Source organism: Osmerus mordax, chromosome 14 (assembly GCF_038355195.1).
Source record: "Osmerus mordax isolate fOsmMor3 chromosome 14, fOsmMor3.pri, whole genome shotgun sequence".
Classification (NCBI taxonomy): Eukaryota; Metazoa; Chordata; class Actinopteri; order Osmeriformes; family Osmeridae; genus Osmerus; species Osmerus mordax.
Window position 1 is genome coordinate 8,536,987 of NC_090063.1, and position 18,568 is coordinate 8,555,554.

The window sequence follows — 18,568 nt, forward strand, 5'->3', positions numbered from 1 at the left end:
TCTCGACCGTGCACTCTTAGCACTACTGAAACAAAAACATTTTGTTGATAGAAACCCAGAATTAAATAACAGTCTTCAATCAACAAATGAGCAAGTTAAAAGAGACAAAGTATATGAATGAGGAGATAATCTCTCTTTCAATCCCCCTCTCCCTGTGAGATGGACAGATGGGGCTGCACGTTGGGAAGGGGAGGTTTCGGCGCAGTGCAATTCTTCCTCCATGTGATGTGGCCGAAAGCTGACATACTTAGATAACAGTGACGTGACGAATTGCCCAGAACCTTGCACGGAAAGGAACCGTTGGGACTGAAGCGGAATATCAAATGGAAACAGCTTCTTTATGTGGACAACAGGAACGTTTGTTGAATAGGTTTGTTCTGCAGAACAGGTCGAAAGCAGAAAAAGAGTTGTGACGGGCTGTAGGTGTGAGACTACAATTAATTCAGAACCAAGGCCAGCGCCCAGGTTGTTGTACACGGACAGAGCGGGTCACGGTGATTTCAAGTTAAAACCTTTTAGAATTCTTACGTAGCTTATTTTTTGTCAGTTTGAAAATATGATTTACCATTACATTAATTTGAAACTGTCCTAGTTTCGTCTAGTTGATACGGATTAATTTAAATTGGCCATTTTAAAGAGAAAATGTAGGCTACGTACTTCGCATGATTCAGGATGCATATTCGTCAACATTCCTTATCGGACAGCTCTACGTACAAGACTCAAACTTTTTGTTGGCTACAATACAGAGAGCTGCTCAGTGACACTAAGACCAAGCAGGTGTGCACGTGGTATCCGATAGGTCAGTTGCGCCAAAATTCAAGGTATTTTCTCAAGTTTAAGCAGAGGAGTACACCGAATTGTGCCTGCCGATTTGAGAGACACCATGACAAGGATACAACTTTGCGCATAAGAAAGTAAGACCGGAAACAATTTTAACTTCACGAAATTGTCACGTTTTTAATCATGTGTGACTCTCTGTTGAACCGAGGAGTGGACAATGTATAACGTGAGCGGCTTGGAAAACGGCGAGCCAGGCAACCGACTGGCAGCTCAAGTGATAATAGGATGCATCCTCTCTCTGCTTATTTTGTGGACTTTAATCGGGAATGTGATGGTCTGTGCCGCAGTTATTCGCTACCACCATCTGCGAACTAAAGTGACAAATATTTTCATCGTTTCTCTTGCCCTGTCTGACCTCCTGGTGGCCGTGCTCGTGATGCCGTGGAAGGCAATAATGGAGGTGGCCGGCTTTTGGCCCTTTGGCGCGTTCTGTGACACTTGGGTGGCCTGCGACATCATGTGCTCAACTGCTTCCATATTAAACCTGTGCGTCATAAGCGTGGACCGTTACTGGGCCATCTCAAGTCCATTCCATTATCAGAGAAAAATGAGCAGAAAGGTGGCATCCGTTATGATCGGTGTAACGTGGACTGTTTCAGTCGCCATCTCATTCATCCCTGTACAGCTGAACTGGCATCGGGCAGAGATTAGCGAGCTTGCAGTAGGTTTCAACTTCACACATAACCAAACGGTAAGAAACGTTCTCAGGGACTGTGACTTTAGCCTGAGCCGCACATATGCCATCTCTTCCTCACTCATAAGTTTCTACATCCCAGTGGCCATCATGGTGATCACATACACACGCATCTACCAGATAGCCCAGGTTCAGATCCAGAGGATTTGCTCTCTGGAGCGTGCAGCTGAGCATGCCCAGAGTTGCCATTTCAACTCTCATGTTTACACATCTCAGCTGCTGTGCACCTCGCGCCGGGGGCATCCTGACGGGCCGGATCGCCATGAACATCTCCGTCATCAGTACTCCAATCCCCACCGCGCACTCAGGGTGTCCATCAGGAAGGAGACCAAAGTCCTCAAAACGCTCAGCATCATCATGGGCGTCTTTGTCTTCTGCTGGTTCCCCTTCTTCTTCCTGAACTGCGCCGCCCCCTTCTGCTCCGGTCCGGAGTCCCCCAATGGCGCTAAGGGACCGTACTGTGTCAGCGACACCACTTTTGACGTGTTTGTGTGGTTCGGCTGGAGCAACTCCTCCCTGAACCCCGTCATATATGCTTTCAACACGGAATTCAGGGAGGCTTTCCTGCGCTTGTTGAACTGTCGTCAAGACTACCCGGGTGGCATGAGCACCCCTGCAGAGACCGGAGGCAGCAGAGAGGCCGGGTTCCACAAGCACGAAAGCTCGCCAAACCACCCCAAGACAGGGGTTGCGTGTGACGTCAGCTCCACCAGAGTCAGGGGCAGTCAGGACAGTGGGGTCACCATGATTATGACCTTGCCGCAGTTTGACCCAGGAACGGTGGCCTTGCAGATGTGCAGCACTGAGCATTGCGAGACTGAGTGATCGATAGAGAGACCAAACGACCCCGACACATCAACTACCAACTCAGGAAATCTGCCTCTTATCTGTATTTTGTCCAACCACAGTGAAGAACTTTCTAGGTTGGCTTTATTGCTATAAAGATCAACATTCCTTAAATATATACGACGGAAAAGATTTACTCTGAGCTGTGCGGGTTTGTTGTTGTATTTTTAAATCCAGACTTTTAGGAAACAAGGTCATCTAGCTAGTCATAGTCTTTATTGTGTTAGGGGAAATGGACCTAAATTGTTCTCGGAATGTCTAGGATTAAACTCCCACATGTCCATCTTTTCCAATGGTTGCTGGCCCGCGCATGAGTGAGAGTTCCCCGTCCATCCCCCTCCTCTCCTCCCTCTCCCATGCAAGTCCTCGCAGCCATTAATAATTTGCTTGCTTTTTTATGACCCCGGATCGCTCGACCTGGTTTTCACGCTCATGGGGGACTGGAGCGAGCGAGTATGCAAGACAGCATGCTCTCTGAGTCTCGATCACATGGGCCTAATGCATTTACAATCACCGGGCAGAGAGCATGAAGTACCACCGATACACAGCAGTACCGTGCACAGCATGCATTTCTGCAGCCCCGCTTGAATGCATGTTTTAAAACCCGTGTGAGCGTGAGGGAGGGGAGACTTTAGCGTTGGCTGAAAACCTTTATTATCACGCACCCGTGTTCACAAGACTTCATTGTGGGGAAGTCTTGATGCTGATTAATGGAACAGAAAGGGTGAGTGAGAGAGAAAGGGAGAGAAAGAGGGAAGGCTTTGTGTTCTACAAATGTTTCATTTATTCAGGCCAATAGGTACTGCAGTGCCAACACGAGAGAGGACAGAGAGAGAGAGAGAGAGAGAGAGAGAGAGAGAGAGAGAGAGAGAGAGAGAGAGAGAGAGAGAGAGAGCAAGAGATTACAAGTAGGAAAAATAAATGAACCAAGGCAAATAGCTTGAATGAGACATTATGTTGGCTGGGAAAAACCACATCTGAAGTACACTGGAACTGTTTTGCAGATTACTAATGACTTAGAATGTTTGCAGCGTAATTACATGCCGGTAATACATGCAACTACAACCAGGCCAGTGGGCCATTTTCCACCTCTTAAGAGATCTTTCGAGGCATTCTCCCAGGAGTGATCTAGGAGTGAGCACATCTCAAGCTGTACAGACAGCTTGCTAGCCAGGTTTCCTCTGGGGGTCAGGCCCGTCAACAGCTCCTGTCTGGCTCTGGTGTGTGACCTTGCTCAGTCCCCTTCACACGTGATGGAAACTGGATAAGACTGTGTCTTTCCCACACCTGCTGTTGTGTCTATACGTCATGAGATTTGCAAAACAGAGTCAACAACACAGTGCTTTTCTACCTCATCGCCAGGGAGACAAGCAGGAACTGACGTTCTGTCAGGAAGCTGTCTCCTTTACAAAGCTCCAGTTATTTTTTCATTATTTTTCCGAGTTTAACCAAAGGGTACATTTCTTAATGTTAAAGTCAATGAAGTTGACCAGATTATGAGAACATGCATATTTTTTCTTCACGGCAAAGCCATAACCACCTGCCCTGAAACAGTAAAGTCCATGCATCAGACACACAAGTGGGAAAATTCCTGACATAAACTCCTAATCACAGATTGTTTGTTGCTATGGTATTGTGATTGAAAAGCCAAATAAAGAAGAGTATCTCTTCGTAATACGTATGTGTCCTCGCATCTTATGTTGTACAGTGATCAAGTTAGACAATAGAGAACTTTCAAGTAGAATGTTATTTCTTCTGGATGAGTACAGTAATATCTTCCAGTGGATGATGTGGAAACTGCAGTCAGTTTGTTCACAGACCAAAGGTTGACTAATGTACAGTTTTCACGCTGATGACATTGATTAAAAAGTAGATAATATTGATGACAAAATTGGGTTGATTTTTTACATGATCTCCCCCGTGTTATCTGTATTTTACTGTCCAATCAGGGACACTTTACTCTGTTCCCTGCCTCATAGTGTATGTTGCTCGCTAATGTTTCAGGTGGGAGTCAGGTGGCTGAGCGGTTAGGAAAGCGGGCTAGTAATCTGAAGGTTGCCAGTTCGATTTCCGGCTGTGCCAAATGACGTTGTGTCCTTGGGCAAGGCACTTCACCCTACTTGCCTCGGGGAGAATGTCCCTGTACTTACTGTAAGTCGCTCTGGATAAGAGCGTCTGCTAAATGACTAAATATAATGTTTAGAGGCAGGGAGTGGTTCCCTTACATAAATCCACTCCACCAAAATCAAACATATTTCCATGTCTTTGGTAATTAATAAATGGTCCAATCAGTACGTGAGTGCTTTGACTGAACTAAACATGAGCTGTTAGTTTTGACTGTGATGTCTCATATAAAGATGAGACATCTTTATATGTATACACTGTGTTTAGTGTTTTGCCAAGTGTGTGCCAAAAATACCAGAAGACAATGCATTGACTTTGTGGAACAAAAGATCTGTCTCTACTAACAATCTGACTTTAGTCAAAGTTCTAGAGTGTAAACGCATTTAGTAAGTCAGGCTGAGGGGAGAGACAAGCAATAGCTGTGGTAGAAATCCTGAAGGATCAATGCATACAAAACTGGGTCTATATCTTTAAGTATTTACTAACGAACAACGGCCACAGAAACAACCATCTTTAACACACAAACAATACACACATTTACATTTAGTCATTTAGCAGACGCTTTTATCCAGAGTGACTTACAGTAAGTACAGGGACATTCCCCGGAGACAAGTAGGGTGAAGTGCCTTGCCCAAGGACACAACGTCATTTGAGCATGGCCAGGAATCGAACCGGCAACCTTCTGATTACTAGCCCGATTCCCTAACCGTTCAGCCACCTGACTCCCATCTGGTATAACCATCTGGCCATGAATCAGATTGATCAGAAGCAGCACACGCCCAAACAGCATCTTGCAGGTTCTGATAAACAAACCCGTGTTCAGCTTCTAGTGCCCTGGAATTAGTCAAGCAACTCCTCACTGGACACACCTTCAAGCAATGACCACAGACAACTAATCACTGACTTCAGGTGACCAGTTTCACCTTGGATGAAACATGTCTCCACAGTCTCCACTAAGGTCAAAAGATGACATCTGTTGGTCAACTGTTCCTTATCTTAGGAACCACTCTGCACAAGTGATGTCCTTCACTCAAATCTGTGAAACCCTTCCAACAGAATACAATGAGGTAGTATATGGTTAAACATCTACTTCCTCTCGAATTTATGGCACGTATGAAATAATCCCATCACATAGCACTCGAGAATAGTGAATAGATCTAAGACACAGAAATGGTCGGCTGCAAAGTCTCTCTAAATCATGGAGGTAAACACAGAGAAAACAACAGCCGGTACACAGAAAAGCAAACAGAATAAATAGTTATTTATAATATATATATATATAATATAATTATTGTGTTTTACGTCAAATACAGTCCTGACAGCTTTCTTCCTGCCCTAAGCACAAAACATGAGGATCACACATCTGGTAAACGTGGACATACCCACAAGACCTCTTACCCACTGCGCTAAAAGAAAACATTTGTAATACTTGCTCCGTCCAGTTAACTATTCTGCTGATGACATACAACGCTGCATGACCCAAGATCCAAACACTCTACAGTGATTAAAACAAATTGTACATGTTGTCCTCTAACCCAACAAGCTGCATAGAGGGGCTTAAGCCTTCTCCTGTCAGGCTGCTGACGCCTGGCCCTGATCACGAGTCCCAGCTGCAGGCACACAGCTGACTGCTTTAAACAAGGTACTTCTTTACAAATAGGAACCACATAAAAGCCATTCGGTCATTCCCACAAATATCATATTTTTACCTTTTAGACCATAAGCTAAAGAAGCAAAAAACGGTGAGTCATTTTGCGATACATTGGTTTTCAACCCACACGGTGATCAAAACTGTGCATGTTGCGGGCACATGCCCTAACCCACTTAGATATGAATGAAGGCTTTCTGTCCATCAGACATATTGACTACATTTAAAACGTAAATAAGATTGAAAGAACCATTGTATTTATTGTTATTTTAAGTAATTTCATAAAATCCAGCAGATGGGGCAAATGGGATCAAACCACCAACAGTCCACACAGCTGCTGGTTAGATTCAATGACAGGGAAGGAATCAATGATGAGTCTGAATGAATATTGTCTGTAGAGACAGCAGGGATTCCAGTGCCTGTTGGCGCATCATGGCTGTCACTTCTCATGCACACAGTGCTAGTGGAAACTGCTGAAATATTTGTCTCTGTCCACCTGCTACCTCATCAAACTGTGGCACTGCTAAAAATAAACACGTCATCTCACTCAGTGGTAATGACAGAGAGAGGGAGACAGTAGGGGAGAGAGAGATGAGGCAGAAGGGATGAGAGTGAAAGAGAGAGGCTTTGCGTGTGAGAGAGAAGAGCAGGGGTTGAAAGAGACAGACAGAGTTGGGGGTTGAATGAGAGAGAGCGAGAGTAGGGTGAAAGCAACGTCAATAAGGTTGCAATATTTATATTTCTCGGGAAGCTTTTGTATTTTTTAAGTGCTGGAACCAATTTAGCTTATGGAATGGGAGCATAATTTAAAATAAAATAAAAAGTCCGGATATCAAAAGGAAGTCTATTGCTGTCACCTGGTGGCATAAACGGTACATTACATGCACGAGTGAGTGTTCTTTGCCAGGTTGTTAGAAGTTAAAGTATTAGCTTTGGTGCCATAGTATACACATTTTGTATTTTCAACATCCACAGGTCAGGACAAATGTTATGCAAGCAGTCGCGTTCTTGAGGTACGCCCCCAGTGTGTGGTCTATTCCTGTCGCCCAGTGGTCAAACAAAGTACCACATCCACTGCTGACAAACTTGGCAACTCACACCCAAACAAGGATAAATAGCACTACAGGTAATAGGAAAAATACGGGGGTTTGGGATTTCGGGGTGAACTGTCCCTGTTATGTCTGTACTGTACATTGAGTTAACAGGGTCACATCATATATAGTATAGAATAATTGTCCGGTTGCTCTGTATGTTTGGTAACACTTGCTTGTTGATGTCATTGAAGTATATGGTTGAAGAAACACCGAAAAAGATAACTTGAAGAGAACTCTGACTCTCTATATTTATCCTTTCTATTTTTAGAAACGTTCCAGTTTAAATAAATGCAAAAGTTAGTAAACAGAAGCATGATAATGTGGTTACTGTCGCCCCTGTTGGTCATTGGTAATAAATACGAAATCGAGTAATAGTGATACCGTGGATTGTGAGCTCGTGTTGCCTCTTCCCCGAGTATAATAAATGTGTAATTCTTAACCTTTGCCACAAGATGGCAGTGGTGCTACATCGACAGGTTGGATGTACCTGTGTAGGTAAGATACAGCCTGAGTGCCTCTCGCCCTAAGGGTAAAAATGACTCGCCAAAAGTAAAGCATCTTAATTTAAGTTTGGACCCCCAAACTATATTGCATGAAGAAACAACCGTAATTATTCATCACTAAACCTTGTGAATATCTGGGTTTTCCCTCTTCAAAGTGTAAAGACTGCATCTAATCAGTGGACACCACTCGTTTTTATAACGACGTGCACTCATGGTTTCCACAAAGAGAGAACTGTATTGTCATCTGCAGCACCTGTATAGTCCCTGTGTCATAAAATCAGCAACACACATAATCTCAATGTATCATTGTGTGTGTATCTTTGTAGTTTTGTTGTGTGATTTTACATAACTGCCAGATTAAAAATGACCATAAGACAGCTTTCATGAAGATGTAAAAAAGGCACTGCTATTCTTTTTTTACACAGGTGATTGGATGAACCATCTGTCTATCTCCGCCTACCACAGGCTAAATTCAACAACGGTCATAGCTGCCAGTAATTCTGGACACAAATTGGTCCAAACCACTGGTTTGGGCACAAACGGATACTCTTTGAATGGGAGGATCATTTTCAACCCCTACACGGTTGAAAGATTGAACGTGTCTCGTAAATTGCCTTTTAGAATAAGTCAAATTATTTTCCCTCTTAGAGCTTTCCAAATAAAGGACTCAGTAATGACTCGCCACACCAATAATTTCACAGGAGTTTTTTTAATGTCAAAGTCAAATTTATACACGCGTCATCTTCATACCAAACTCATTCGGCAACAACTCCCCCACTTGACACTTCTCATCATAGCAAATGCAATTAGTTAATCAATTACAGGATAGGAGAGCAGCAAAAATACTGATGCCCTATAGAAACTAAGGAGAATTGAGTGAAACAATAAAAAAACTTTTTTTTTCTTTCTTTTTTTCAAGTGCAGATTTGAAGACCTTAAGCATGCTTTAGTTATCATTCTGGGATCTCTGCTCTACAGTGATGGGTTAACTTTACACGGCTATTATGCTTGACCAGAACAAGAAGTTGAAAGTAATAAACAGGAAGTGAAACAGTTGAGACTTAAAGCCCCTTGGTTTTTTCATTACAAAAAGTCTGGAGGATGTTGGTCTGTCTGACGTCATACGTTCAATCCATCCCTTCTTCTCCTGTTATGCGCTAAAGTGAAGCGTATTCTCATTAAACGTGCAGTATTCAAAAAAAAACTCTCCCTCACCCACACTGGTATCCATGTACACAGTTTCCTGTATGTTTGTTTCAGGGTGTGAGAGTGGTCAGGTCAGACCTGCATTAAAACAGCAGTGTGGAGAATCAGCCCTGCAGAGAACCAAAACCAAGTCTCTCTCCGCAGAACGGCTGAACACAGACCTCGTATGACGCCTCCACGCGTTCCATACGCTCAGGAACCAGGAACGACTGTCTTTTTCAGGGATCAAAGGTCAGGGGTCAAAGGTTAAGGATCACAGGGCTGCCTAACCTTTCACAAGTTAGGAGAGAGGAGGGGCAACAGTCTGCATGTGTGTGATTGTGTGGGGGAACATACCAGAACCTCAGCAGGACGGGGCTGATGTCAGGACACCTTTGACCTGAGTGTTGGAGAGTGTCACGGTAAAAGCTGTAATCTCCAGATAGACAGGAACTCATCTTCAACTCCTTTTCCAGCCTGCCCCCACCGACAGGGTGTTCTTGAAGGCCTTCTGACTCCATGAACCCAAACCTGTTGTCTTCTTCTCTCATCTTCTTTCTACCATTCAAGCAGTTAAAAGAGTGCTAGTCCATGTCACACTATCGTGACCCTGATCCCCGCCTCTCGGCCCTAACCAAGCCTTCACCCCCCCCCCCCTCCCACACACACACACACAAATAAAAAACAGCATTTAGGTTTTTGCTCATGCAGAGAAAGAGTCCTTTCTTACAGAAATTTGGTTTTTCTAAGAGACTTATACTTACATTAGTAGGAGGAATATTTTATACTCCGTGACAATGTGCATCATTACATAGATTTTACCTCAAGTTCCCTCTAGAGTGTAGACCCCCCCCCCCCTCTCCCCACCCCATTGTTCACAGACATGACTATGAGAACAGGAAAAATGTGTCCTCTAATACCGGCCAGGGAAGATAGGATGGAAGCAGGCGAAATGCTACATCTACAATAACTGCATGAGTCTTGTTTAAGCAATGAATGAGAACGCAGGCTACTTTTGTATTTCAGAGTGGGTAGACCTGCATTTGTTTGTTTGCTCTTTGTAAAAAAAGTTCATGTGTGTTTAGGTTTGTGTGCGTGGGCCTGTGTGTGTGTGTGTGTGTTGATGTGTGTGTGTGTTTGTGTGGGCTTTAGAGGGTCTATGTTTTCTAAAGTGCATGAACATCCACTGAAACAGGTGAATGAACTCTGCAAAATGATGATGGACAGCGACAGCTACAGAGCCATAAGACTGCCTGCCTCTGGAATAGGTAGAGAACTGGATAGATAGTTAGATAGTTAGATAGATAGTTAGATAGATACATAAATATATACAGTCTTGGGCTTGGCCACGGGGACGAAGGGTGCTGAGGGTGCTGCAGCAGCCCCTGCTGACAGCACGAGAATTTAAAATGATATGACTTGAAAATCCACCACCGCGGCACCGCCCCGCAACATTAAGCCCTCCCCAGCACCCCCCTGGTAAAATATGTTCCCGCGGCTATGGTCTCGGGGTGAGAAGGCATAGAGCATTGTGTTTCAGCACTGGTACACTGTGGCACTAATACTATAAACCTTGTATTCCGAACTCCGACTGCTGACACCTGTCCAAATCAATAAAAAAACTAATCCCAATTGTTTTCCGATGTGAAAAATACCTGATTTTTGATTCAGTATTAATTACTCTATCGGTCTGGGTGTTGCAGAGGAAGCAGGTTTTTTGGTAGTCGAAGACCAAGATCCTTCTTGATAGGTTAGAATCTTGTTGTATCCTAAATCCCTGACGAGGGTTACAAGTATAAAAGCGTGTTGGGGTAATGTGTGTTCAGACTGATCTAAGGTCAGATTTGTGTTGGTCCTCCTTTGCTGGAGGTGAAAGTTCAGAGAAGACACAACTGATTCCAGACCAGTCACTTCTGTAAATAATAGAAAAGGTCTTGAGATAAGAAATAGCCCCTCATCAGAGCAGGGACCGACTCTGCTGAAGTCTTGATACATCAGTCGCTTTAGCTGTATATAAATATCAGGCAGCATGACCCCGAAACAATTTTCTTCTTCTTCTTTTTTGGCAAGGAATCAACAACATTCTTTCTCCCACAGTCGACATCTTCTCTTTTTTAATGTGGATTTTCCTTGCTTTTCTTTTGTCATCTCTGCTGCTGGAGTCTGAACAAAACATGGATTGATCCATTCCTTTCTAGAAATGGGTGTGATGGAAGGGGAGGAGGAAGTGGTGGTGAAACGGGGGGGGGGGGGGGGGGGGGGTGAGCGGGGGGGGGGGCACTTTGCCGTCCCTCACAGGTAAACTTCTCTGCGAGACAGCGTGAGGCAGGACGTGGTCTTATACTCTCCTCCCGTGCGTGTCAGCGGTATGACCTCTGGAGGGTTCACCCCCTCGCCACCCTCCTCCTGAGCGTGGCTCCTCCCAAACCCGGCGGAGCTGAACGTGTCGTAGGACGCCGAGGTCATTTTGCGGTTGAGGAGGTTACGGTTGTGATCACCCACGTTGCGGTTCCTGTCTCCGCCGCCCAGGCTGCCCAGAGGATCCCCATTGGCCAGCGCTAACCTGGCTCCTCCCACAACGCCCGGCTCCGAACTGCCCGCGCTGTCACTGTCGCTGTCTTCCTCGTCGCCATGGTGATTGTTGTTTCGGTCGCCCGAAGCGAAAGTGGAGAGGTGCGGGGGGTCGCTGCCGTGGCGAGGGCGTGTCCGTGGCGATGGGCCGATTGGCATCCAGCAGGTGTCCGAGTGTCCAAATTCATCACACTCCCTGGTGCACTGGCCTGTCAGGGTCACATCGGGCAGCTGCCTGGCATCTGGGGGAGAGAGACCACATGAGACCACACTGAACTCCTGCTCTCTAAAACCCAGACTGTTCCAGAGCACTGTTGCCAGGGGCGACAGATTTAAAGGTGAGAAGTCAATTTGACACCTAATGATGTTATCCGTCTGACAGACAGGTCAAACCATCAGAACCTATGAACACAGACGGACTTTAAACACGCGTTCTAGAGGAGTTCGAGACAATGGTTTGGGTTAAGCCCGTCCCCACAGGTTTTGGTCAGGGGCCAATGATGACACCATAGAAGAAGTTACAGCTCTGATGCTTTATGCAAAAAAAGCATTTGCATCCAAAACACCCGTGTCACAAGGGTGTAGGAGACTACAAGGATGATAAATGAAGGATGTTTATGGGTGAGTGCTTGTAGGTGTACCTCCATGTGTGTGTGTGTGTGTGTGTGTGTGTACTTGTACTGCATGTGTGCCTCCATGTGTGTGTGCTTGGACTGCATGTGTGCCTGCATGTGTGTGTGTGTGTGTGTGTTTGACTGCATGTGTGCCTGCATGTGTGTGTGTGTGTGCTTGGACTGCATGTGTGAGATGTGTGAGAGGAACTAAAAGAAAAGATTTACCCCCGCAAAAATAAAAAAAATGGGTTGCTTTATAGAAACTGTGAACTGCAGACAGCAGCAGAGGAGCTGTAGCTTGTTTGGTGATGACAGGCTTGGCTCTGTGGAGCGGAACAGTGTGATAGACAGCACAGCCACCAAGGACAACAAGACCTTGACAGAGACAGGCCAACACTGGCTCTGCCACAAACAAAGCATGGAGCAGTGAGGGAAAAATAATCAGTTTCTGCCTCTGTCCTTGAAAGTAGAAACATACAGAGAGAGAGAGAGAGAGAGAGAGAGAGAGAGAGAGAGAGAGAGAGAGAGAGAGAGAGAGAGAGATGTGAAATTATGTCCACTGAAATATGTTTCATTTGAAAAACTGAATAATAAAATAATCCAGGTAGACAAAGAAACCAGAGGCTCTGTCAAGGACTCAGGGTGGGGGGTTAGAATACCCTCATCACACCTACACTCTGGAAGAAGAGCTCAAGGATTGTGGATTTGGTTAAACTTTCTTTTCACTCTGATTTCTAATTAGATGTTGTGAATGTATAGTGTGTGTGTGCGTGTGCTGGTGGCAGTGGAAGTGGTAGTGGTCGGGAGGGGGTAAAATATGTGTCTTTGTGAATGCTTGTGTGCAGTCTGTGTACATTCTCTGAATACTGCACATTCTTGCATGTCTGTGTGTGTGTGTGTGTGTGTGTGTTAGAGTTTCCCGTGTCCTCTTGTGTTTGTGATGATAGATCTACCAGGAAACAACACCCTGCTCCAGACAGACTGATAATCCCAAACACAGGCGTATAGAGGCCTTATGTTCCTTCCAGAAATAAAGAGGATTAAGTCAATCATTCGTCAAATCTTTTAAATCTTTGTGTGTGTGTCTGTGTATGTATGTGTGTGGGTATTTGTGAATGTGTGTGACTGTGTGTGTGTGTGTGTATGTACAGGCGCCATCCTCACCATTCTCTACATGCTCCTCCTCTCCCACACTACCCTCTGGTGTGGTGCGTTCGTACCCCTCCTCCGGTAGCGGAAGCGCCCCCAGCCGCGGCCCCGAAGATCCTTTACTACTCGGGGTCTCGGAGTCCTCCAACCCGCTATCATAGCAACCACCATCCTGGGGCTGACTGGCCACTGAGAAAGTCACCCGCCTTAGGGTCGCCTGTGGAGATGAGGGGAGGGGAGCGGTCGTAGATGTGAGATTATCAATATGGAATTTCTGGGATTATTCATCTGAGATTATTCATCTGAGATTATGGAGAGGACGTAATAATAAAGATACAATATGGGATTATCTGATCAGTGGTGATTAACATATGAGCTGCTTTAGCACGGATCTCAAGAATCAATATCTCATTGACGACAGACCGCATCAGCAAAACCAAATATATATTTTCTTCAACAATTTAAACTATGAACTACAGCATGTATAGTTCTTATTTGTATCAATGCCAATAGTGACCAGCAGGGAGAGCTACTGCAGTATAATATGCATCACAAACCATTCTGTCATTGACACTACATTTAGTCATTTAGCAGACGCTCTTATCCAGAGCGACTTACAGTAAGTACAGGGACATTCCCCCAAGGCAAGTAGGGTGAACAGCCTTGCCCAAGGACACAACGTCAGTTGGCATGACCGGGAATCGAACTGGCAACCTTCGGATTACTAGCCCGACTCCCTCACCGCTCAGCCACCTGACACTATCAACATGTCTGCTTGACTGGCTACTTGGTTGAAAACCTTGTTTCAGAGTGAGTTGTCAACAGCATAATGGGCACAGGGACAATGCCAATCCTCACAAGTTATCTGGTCCTGACTTGTCCGTCTTAGACTTGTGTCAAAATGAAACCCATTTCTGAAGCTGATAACACACAAACTCAAGTTAAGCATTTGATTATGGTTTTAATCCATAATTGGTCAGATAATAGTCTATATATGAAGAGCATGACTCATCCGGGTCTAGATAGACATTTGTCACTTCACAGCATAAAACGATTCTTCCACTGAGCAATAGATAGAGAGAGAGAGACAGAGAGAAAGAGAGAGAGAAGGAGAGAGACAGACAAAAAGAGAGGCAGAGACAGAGAGAGACAAACAGAGGAATAAAGAGAATTAAAGACAGACAGAGTGAGACATAGTGTGTGTATTAGTGTATCACAACAGCTGAACGACTGCATCAGAGCTCAGAGGGATCGATGTGTGCCAGGAAGCAGATTTTTCACAAAACAGCCTCGTATCTCCACACTCCCTCACTTATCTCCTCACAGAACACCAACCCTCCAAATGAGACCGCCTTTCAAACAGGCACAGGCACGCCAGGATGACACAAGGGAAGAAACGGAAGACATAGATTAGAACGGGAACCCCCCCCCCCCCCCAGATTATCTGTGTGTGGGGGGGAGGGGCAGGAGTGGATCACTCTGTTTTCTGAGGACAGAGAGATGGAGAGAGGGAGAGAGGGAGAGAGGGAGAGAGGGAGAGATGGAGAGAGTGAGAGAGGGAGAGAGGGGAGAGAGGGAGAGAGGGAGAGAGATGGAGGAGAGGGAGAGAGGGAGAGAGGGGAGAGATGGAGAGATGGAGAGATGGTGAGAGAGGGAGAGAGAGAGAGGGAGCAGTACTTAATGAACATGATGGAGGAGTAGGAAGAGATGGAAGGAGAGGAGCAGTGGAATTAATTAGGCGGAGGGGGGACATGAATGCGGCTCTCAGATGAAAGAGGGGAAGAGAGAGGGAGGGAGGGGAGAACGAGAGAGGGGAAGGAGGAGACGTGGAAAGAAAATAGCGTGAGGGGAGTGAGAGGTAGACAGAGTGAGGGAGAGATGGAGGGAGAGGAACAGAGTCAGGGAGAGAGAGCAGGCAGCGTTTGAAAAGGGCCTCATTGGCTCCCAGACGTGTGGGCGCTCACAACGAGGCCTGTGGTTAAGCCCACCTCCTGCCTGCGCCCCGGACCCCCTGACATCAACTCTCCATCACACTTCACCTGTGCTTCCATCTCATTCAATGTATTCAATCCCCCCCATTCTCTCTCTCTTCCTCTATCCCTCTCTCTCACACTCTCCCGCTCTGTCTCTCTCCCCCTCTTTCACCCTCTGTTTCGCTCTCTCTACGCCCCCCCTCTCTCTTCCCTTCTCTCTCTCTCTCCTCTCCTCTCTCTCCCTCCGCTCTCCATCTCTGCCTTTTCTTTCTAACTCCTCTTGTTCATTTGTTTTTCCCCAATAGTTCCACCCCCCCCCCCCCCAGCCAGCCGGTGTGATGATGTAGTGATCGATGCCCTTGACCTCGTTATGAGTCCCTGTCCTCGTCCCCCACCAGCAGCTTTATTGACCCATAACTCCTCTGCACTTTCCTTCCTTCCCTCTCTCTGTTTTCTCTCTCTCTCCTCTCTCTCTCTCTCTCTTTCTTTCTCTCTCTCTCTCGCTCTCTCTCTCTCTCTCGCTCTCTCTCTCTCTCTCTTCTCTCTCTCTCTCTCTCTCTCTCTCTCTCTCCTCTCTCTTCTCTCTCTCTCTCTCTCCTCTCCCCCTCCCTCCCATTTACTCTATTTGTCTGGTCTCTCAATCAATCTGCTTTGTCTCTTTAGCTCATTCTCATTTACTAACTTCGCCAAGGACCCTCTCACTCTGTGTCTGTTTCCTTGTCAGGGTGATTGGTTGCAGTGGGGCATTTAACCAAACAATGCCTCGATAACTATGTATGTGTCAGACTGTAACACACACACACTTGGCCAAGGTCCAGTTCCTATCCCACTGTATGAATGCATGCCTGATGGAAGATTAATTGAGTTTGACGGCCGACATAAAAAAGCTTCACTTTAATCTGCCACGGACCATTACAACTCACCACTGCCTCGAGAGACAGTCATCTAGACTGTGTGTGTGTGTGTGTGTGTGTGTGCAGGATTACAGATTTTGAAGAGATTACATTATTTCTTCATCGTGATCAGAATATGTGTATCACGCGGAACACCATTCAGTCCTTATAGTTATGTGTCATTATTAAACAGTGTGTGTAACTGTAAAGTTCAATATGACTACACATTTGAGTCTGTGCATTATGAGTGGGTTTTAATGAAGAATATGTGTGTATGATGGTGTGTTTGTGTGCAGGACAGCCCAAGCATCAAGGTAATTAGTGTGTAAACCTCCACGTTGTCGCTTCAAAGAGAATTAACGAGGGCTGGTTAATTAACAGTCTCCATCTTTCCTTGTTACATGAGTCTGCATATTCAACACACTCTCACAGGGTGTATTTGTGTGTGTGTGTGTGTGTGTAATGGATTTATGTGAGTGTGTCCCTTTGATTATTTGTGTTTATGCTGCTTGTGTGTGAGTGTGTGTGCGTGTGCATGGGTGTGTCAGCATGTAATTATTTTTTGCCAGTCTGTGTGTGTGTACATGCATATATTTATCTGTAGCCACACCAGTCTGCATAACAAACAGACAAGAAGCGACTTATGCATAAAACAAGACTTCAAATATTAAAAAAAGAAAAATCCTCAGCCACATAACCTTAAGACCACTCCCTGTATCACTTACTGTCAACAACTACTGCAAACTCACTTCCTGTAACTCAACAAGAACTACAAAAGCACTTCCTGTATCACCACAACATACCGCAAAACCACAGACAACAGCAAGCGAACCGACACACAAACTGATTTCCAATACACAGCAGACTTCCTTCAACTCTTAGGGCTGGTCTCGTTTGTCCTACTATAGAAGCTGTCCCCTGTGGGGGTCAATGTTTGTGTAGGTGTAGTTGTGTTGTGTACGAGTTGAGGAGTACTGTGGTATGTGGGGAATGTTGAGCATGTTAAGCAACCTCTGCAGACAGGTTCGGACTCAGCTCAGGTGATATGATGCAACCTCGACAGAATCCTGCATCTGTGACATGACAGTCAGTGATCAGTACACACACACACACACACACACACACACAGAGATATACATCCATTAACAGACAGAAAAAGCTCATGATTCTGGAGAGTGGGTGTGTGTGTAGAAGTAGGACTACCTCTGCAGTAAAAATAATCATAGCTACACTTCTCTTTCAACCCTCCTTAATCTCTTCACCTTGTTCCATCTGCTTCTCTTCCACTCTGGTCGTTTCCTCTTTCTCTCCATTTCTCCGTTCACCCACATCCGTCTATGTCTAACTCTATTGTCTATTTCCCTCCCTAGAGACATGCCATGTGCCAGCCTGTCTCAAGTCCTCCACCATCATTCCTGTGCCCAAAAAGCCAAGGCCAACAGGACTCAATGACTACAGACCCGTCGCCCTGACCTCTGTGGTTATGAAGTCTTTTGAGCGCCTTGTGCTGGCACACCTCAAATCCATCACCGACCCTTTCCTGGACCCACTGCAGTTTGTCTACAGAGCCAACAGATCTGTGGATGATGCCGTTAACATGGCCCTCCACTTCACCCCTACAGCACCTGGACTCCCCAGCATCCTACGCCAGGATCCTGTTTGTGGATTTCAGCTCTGCCTTCAACACCATCATCCCCACCCTGCTTCAGGACAAGCTCTCCCAGCTGAACCGTGCCCGACTCCACCTGCAGGTGGATCACAGACTTCCTGTCTGACAGGAAGCAGTGCGTTAAGCTGGGAACACAAGTCTCTGACTCCCGGTCCATCAGCACCGGATCTCCTCAGGGCTGCGTCCTTTCCCCTCTGCTCTTCTCCCTGTACACCAACAGCTTTCACCTCCAGTCATCCGTCTGTCAAACTTCTGAAGTTTGCGGACTGACACCACCCTCATTGTGGCTCATCTCTGACGGGGACGAGTCTGATTACAGGTGGGAAGCTGACAACCTGGTGACCTGGTGCAGCCAGAACAACTTAGAGCTCAATGCTCTTAAGACAGTGGAGATGGTTGTGGACTTCAGGGAAGAATACAGCCCCACTCACCCCCCCATCACCCTGTGCGACTCCCCAGTCAACACTGTGGAGTCCTTCCGCTTCCTGGGCACCATCCTCTCCCAGGACCTCAAGTGGGAACTGAACATCAGCTCCCTCACCAAGAAAGCACAACAGAGGATGTACTTCCTACGGCAGCTGAAGAAATTCAACCTGCTAAAGACAATGATGGTGCACTTCTACACAGCCATCATTGAGTCCATCCTCACCTCTTCCATCACCATCTGGTACGCTGCTGCCACTGCCAAGTACAAGAGCAGACTGCAGAGTATCATCCGCACTGCTGAGAAGGTGATTGGCTGCAATCTGCCTACCCTCGAGGACC

At 45.9% G+C, this 18,568-nt stretch overlaps 2 protein-coding genes across 2 annotated transcripts in view; one reads left to right on the forward strand and one right to left on the reverse strand.

The window, feature by feature from the left end:
* The first annotated feature begins 997 nt into the window (after window positions 1–997).
* Window positions 998–2,359, forward strand: LOC136956695 (D(1) dopamine receptor). The gene has a single exon (XM_067250640.1). The coding sequence runs from the start codon at window positions 998–1,000 to the stop codon at window positions 2,357–2,359; it is 1,362 nt and encodes a 453-aa protein (XP_067106741.1).
* An 8,867-nt stretch (window positions 2,360–11,226) lies between these two features.
* The window catches only part of pcdh7a (protocadherin 7a), a 16,081-nt gene continuing 8,739 nt past the window's right edge, over window positions 11,227–18,568 (reverse strand). The window contains 2 exon segments of the mRNA XM_067250263.1: window positions 11,227–11,747; window positions 13,284–13,485. Coding sequence (XP_067106364.1) covers window positions 11,227–11,747; window positions 13,284–13,485 — 723 coding nt within the window.

Coding starts and splice junctions, on each gene's coding strand:
- LOC136956695 (XM_067250640.1), top strand. CDS start 998: ATGTATAACGTGAGCGGCTTGGAAAACGGCGAGCCAGGCAACCGACTG.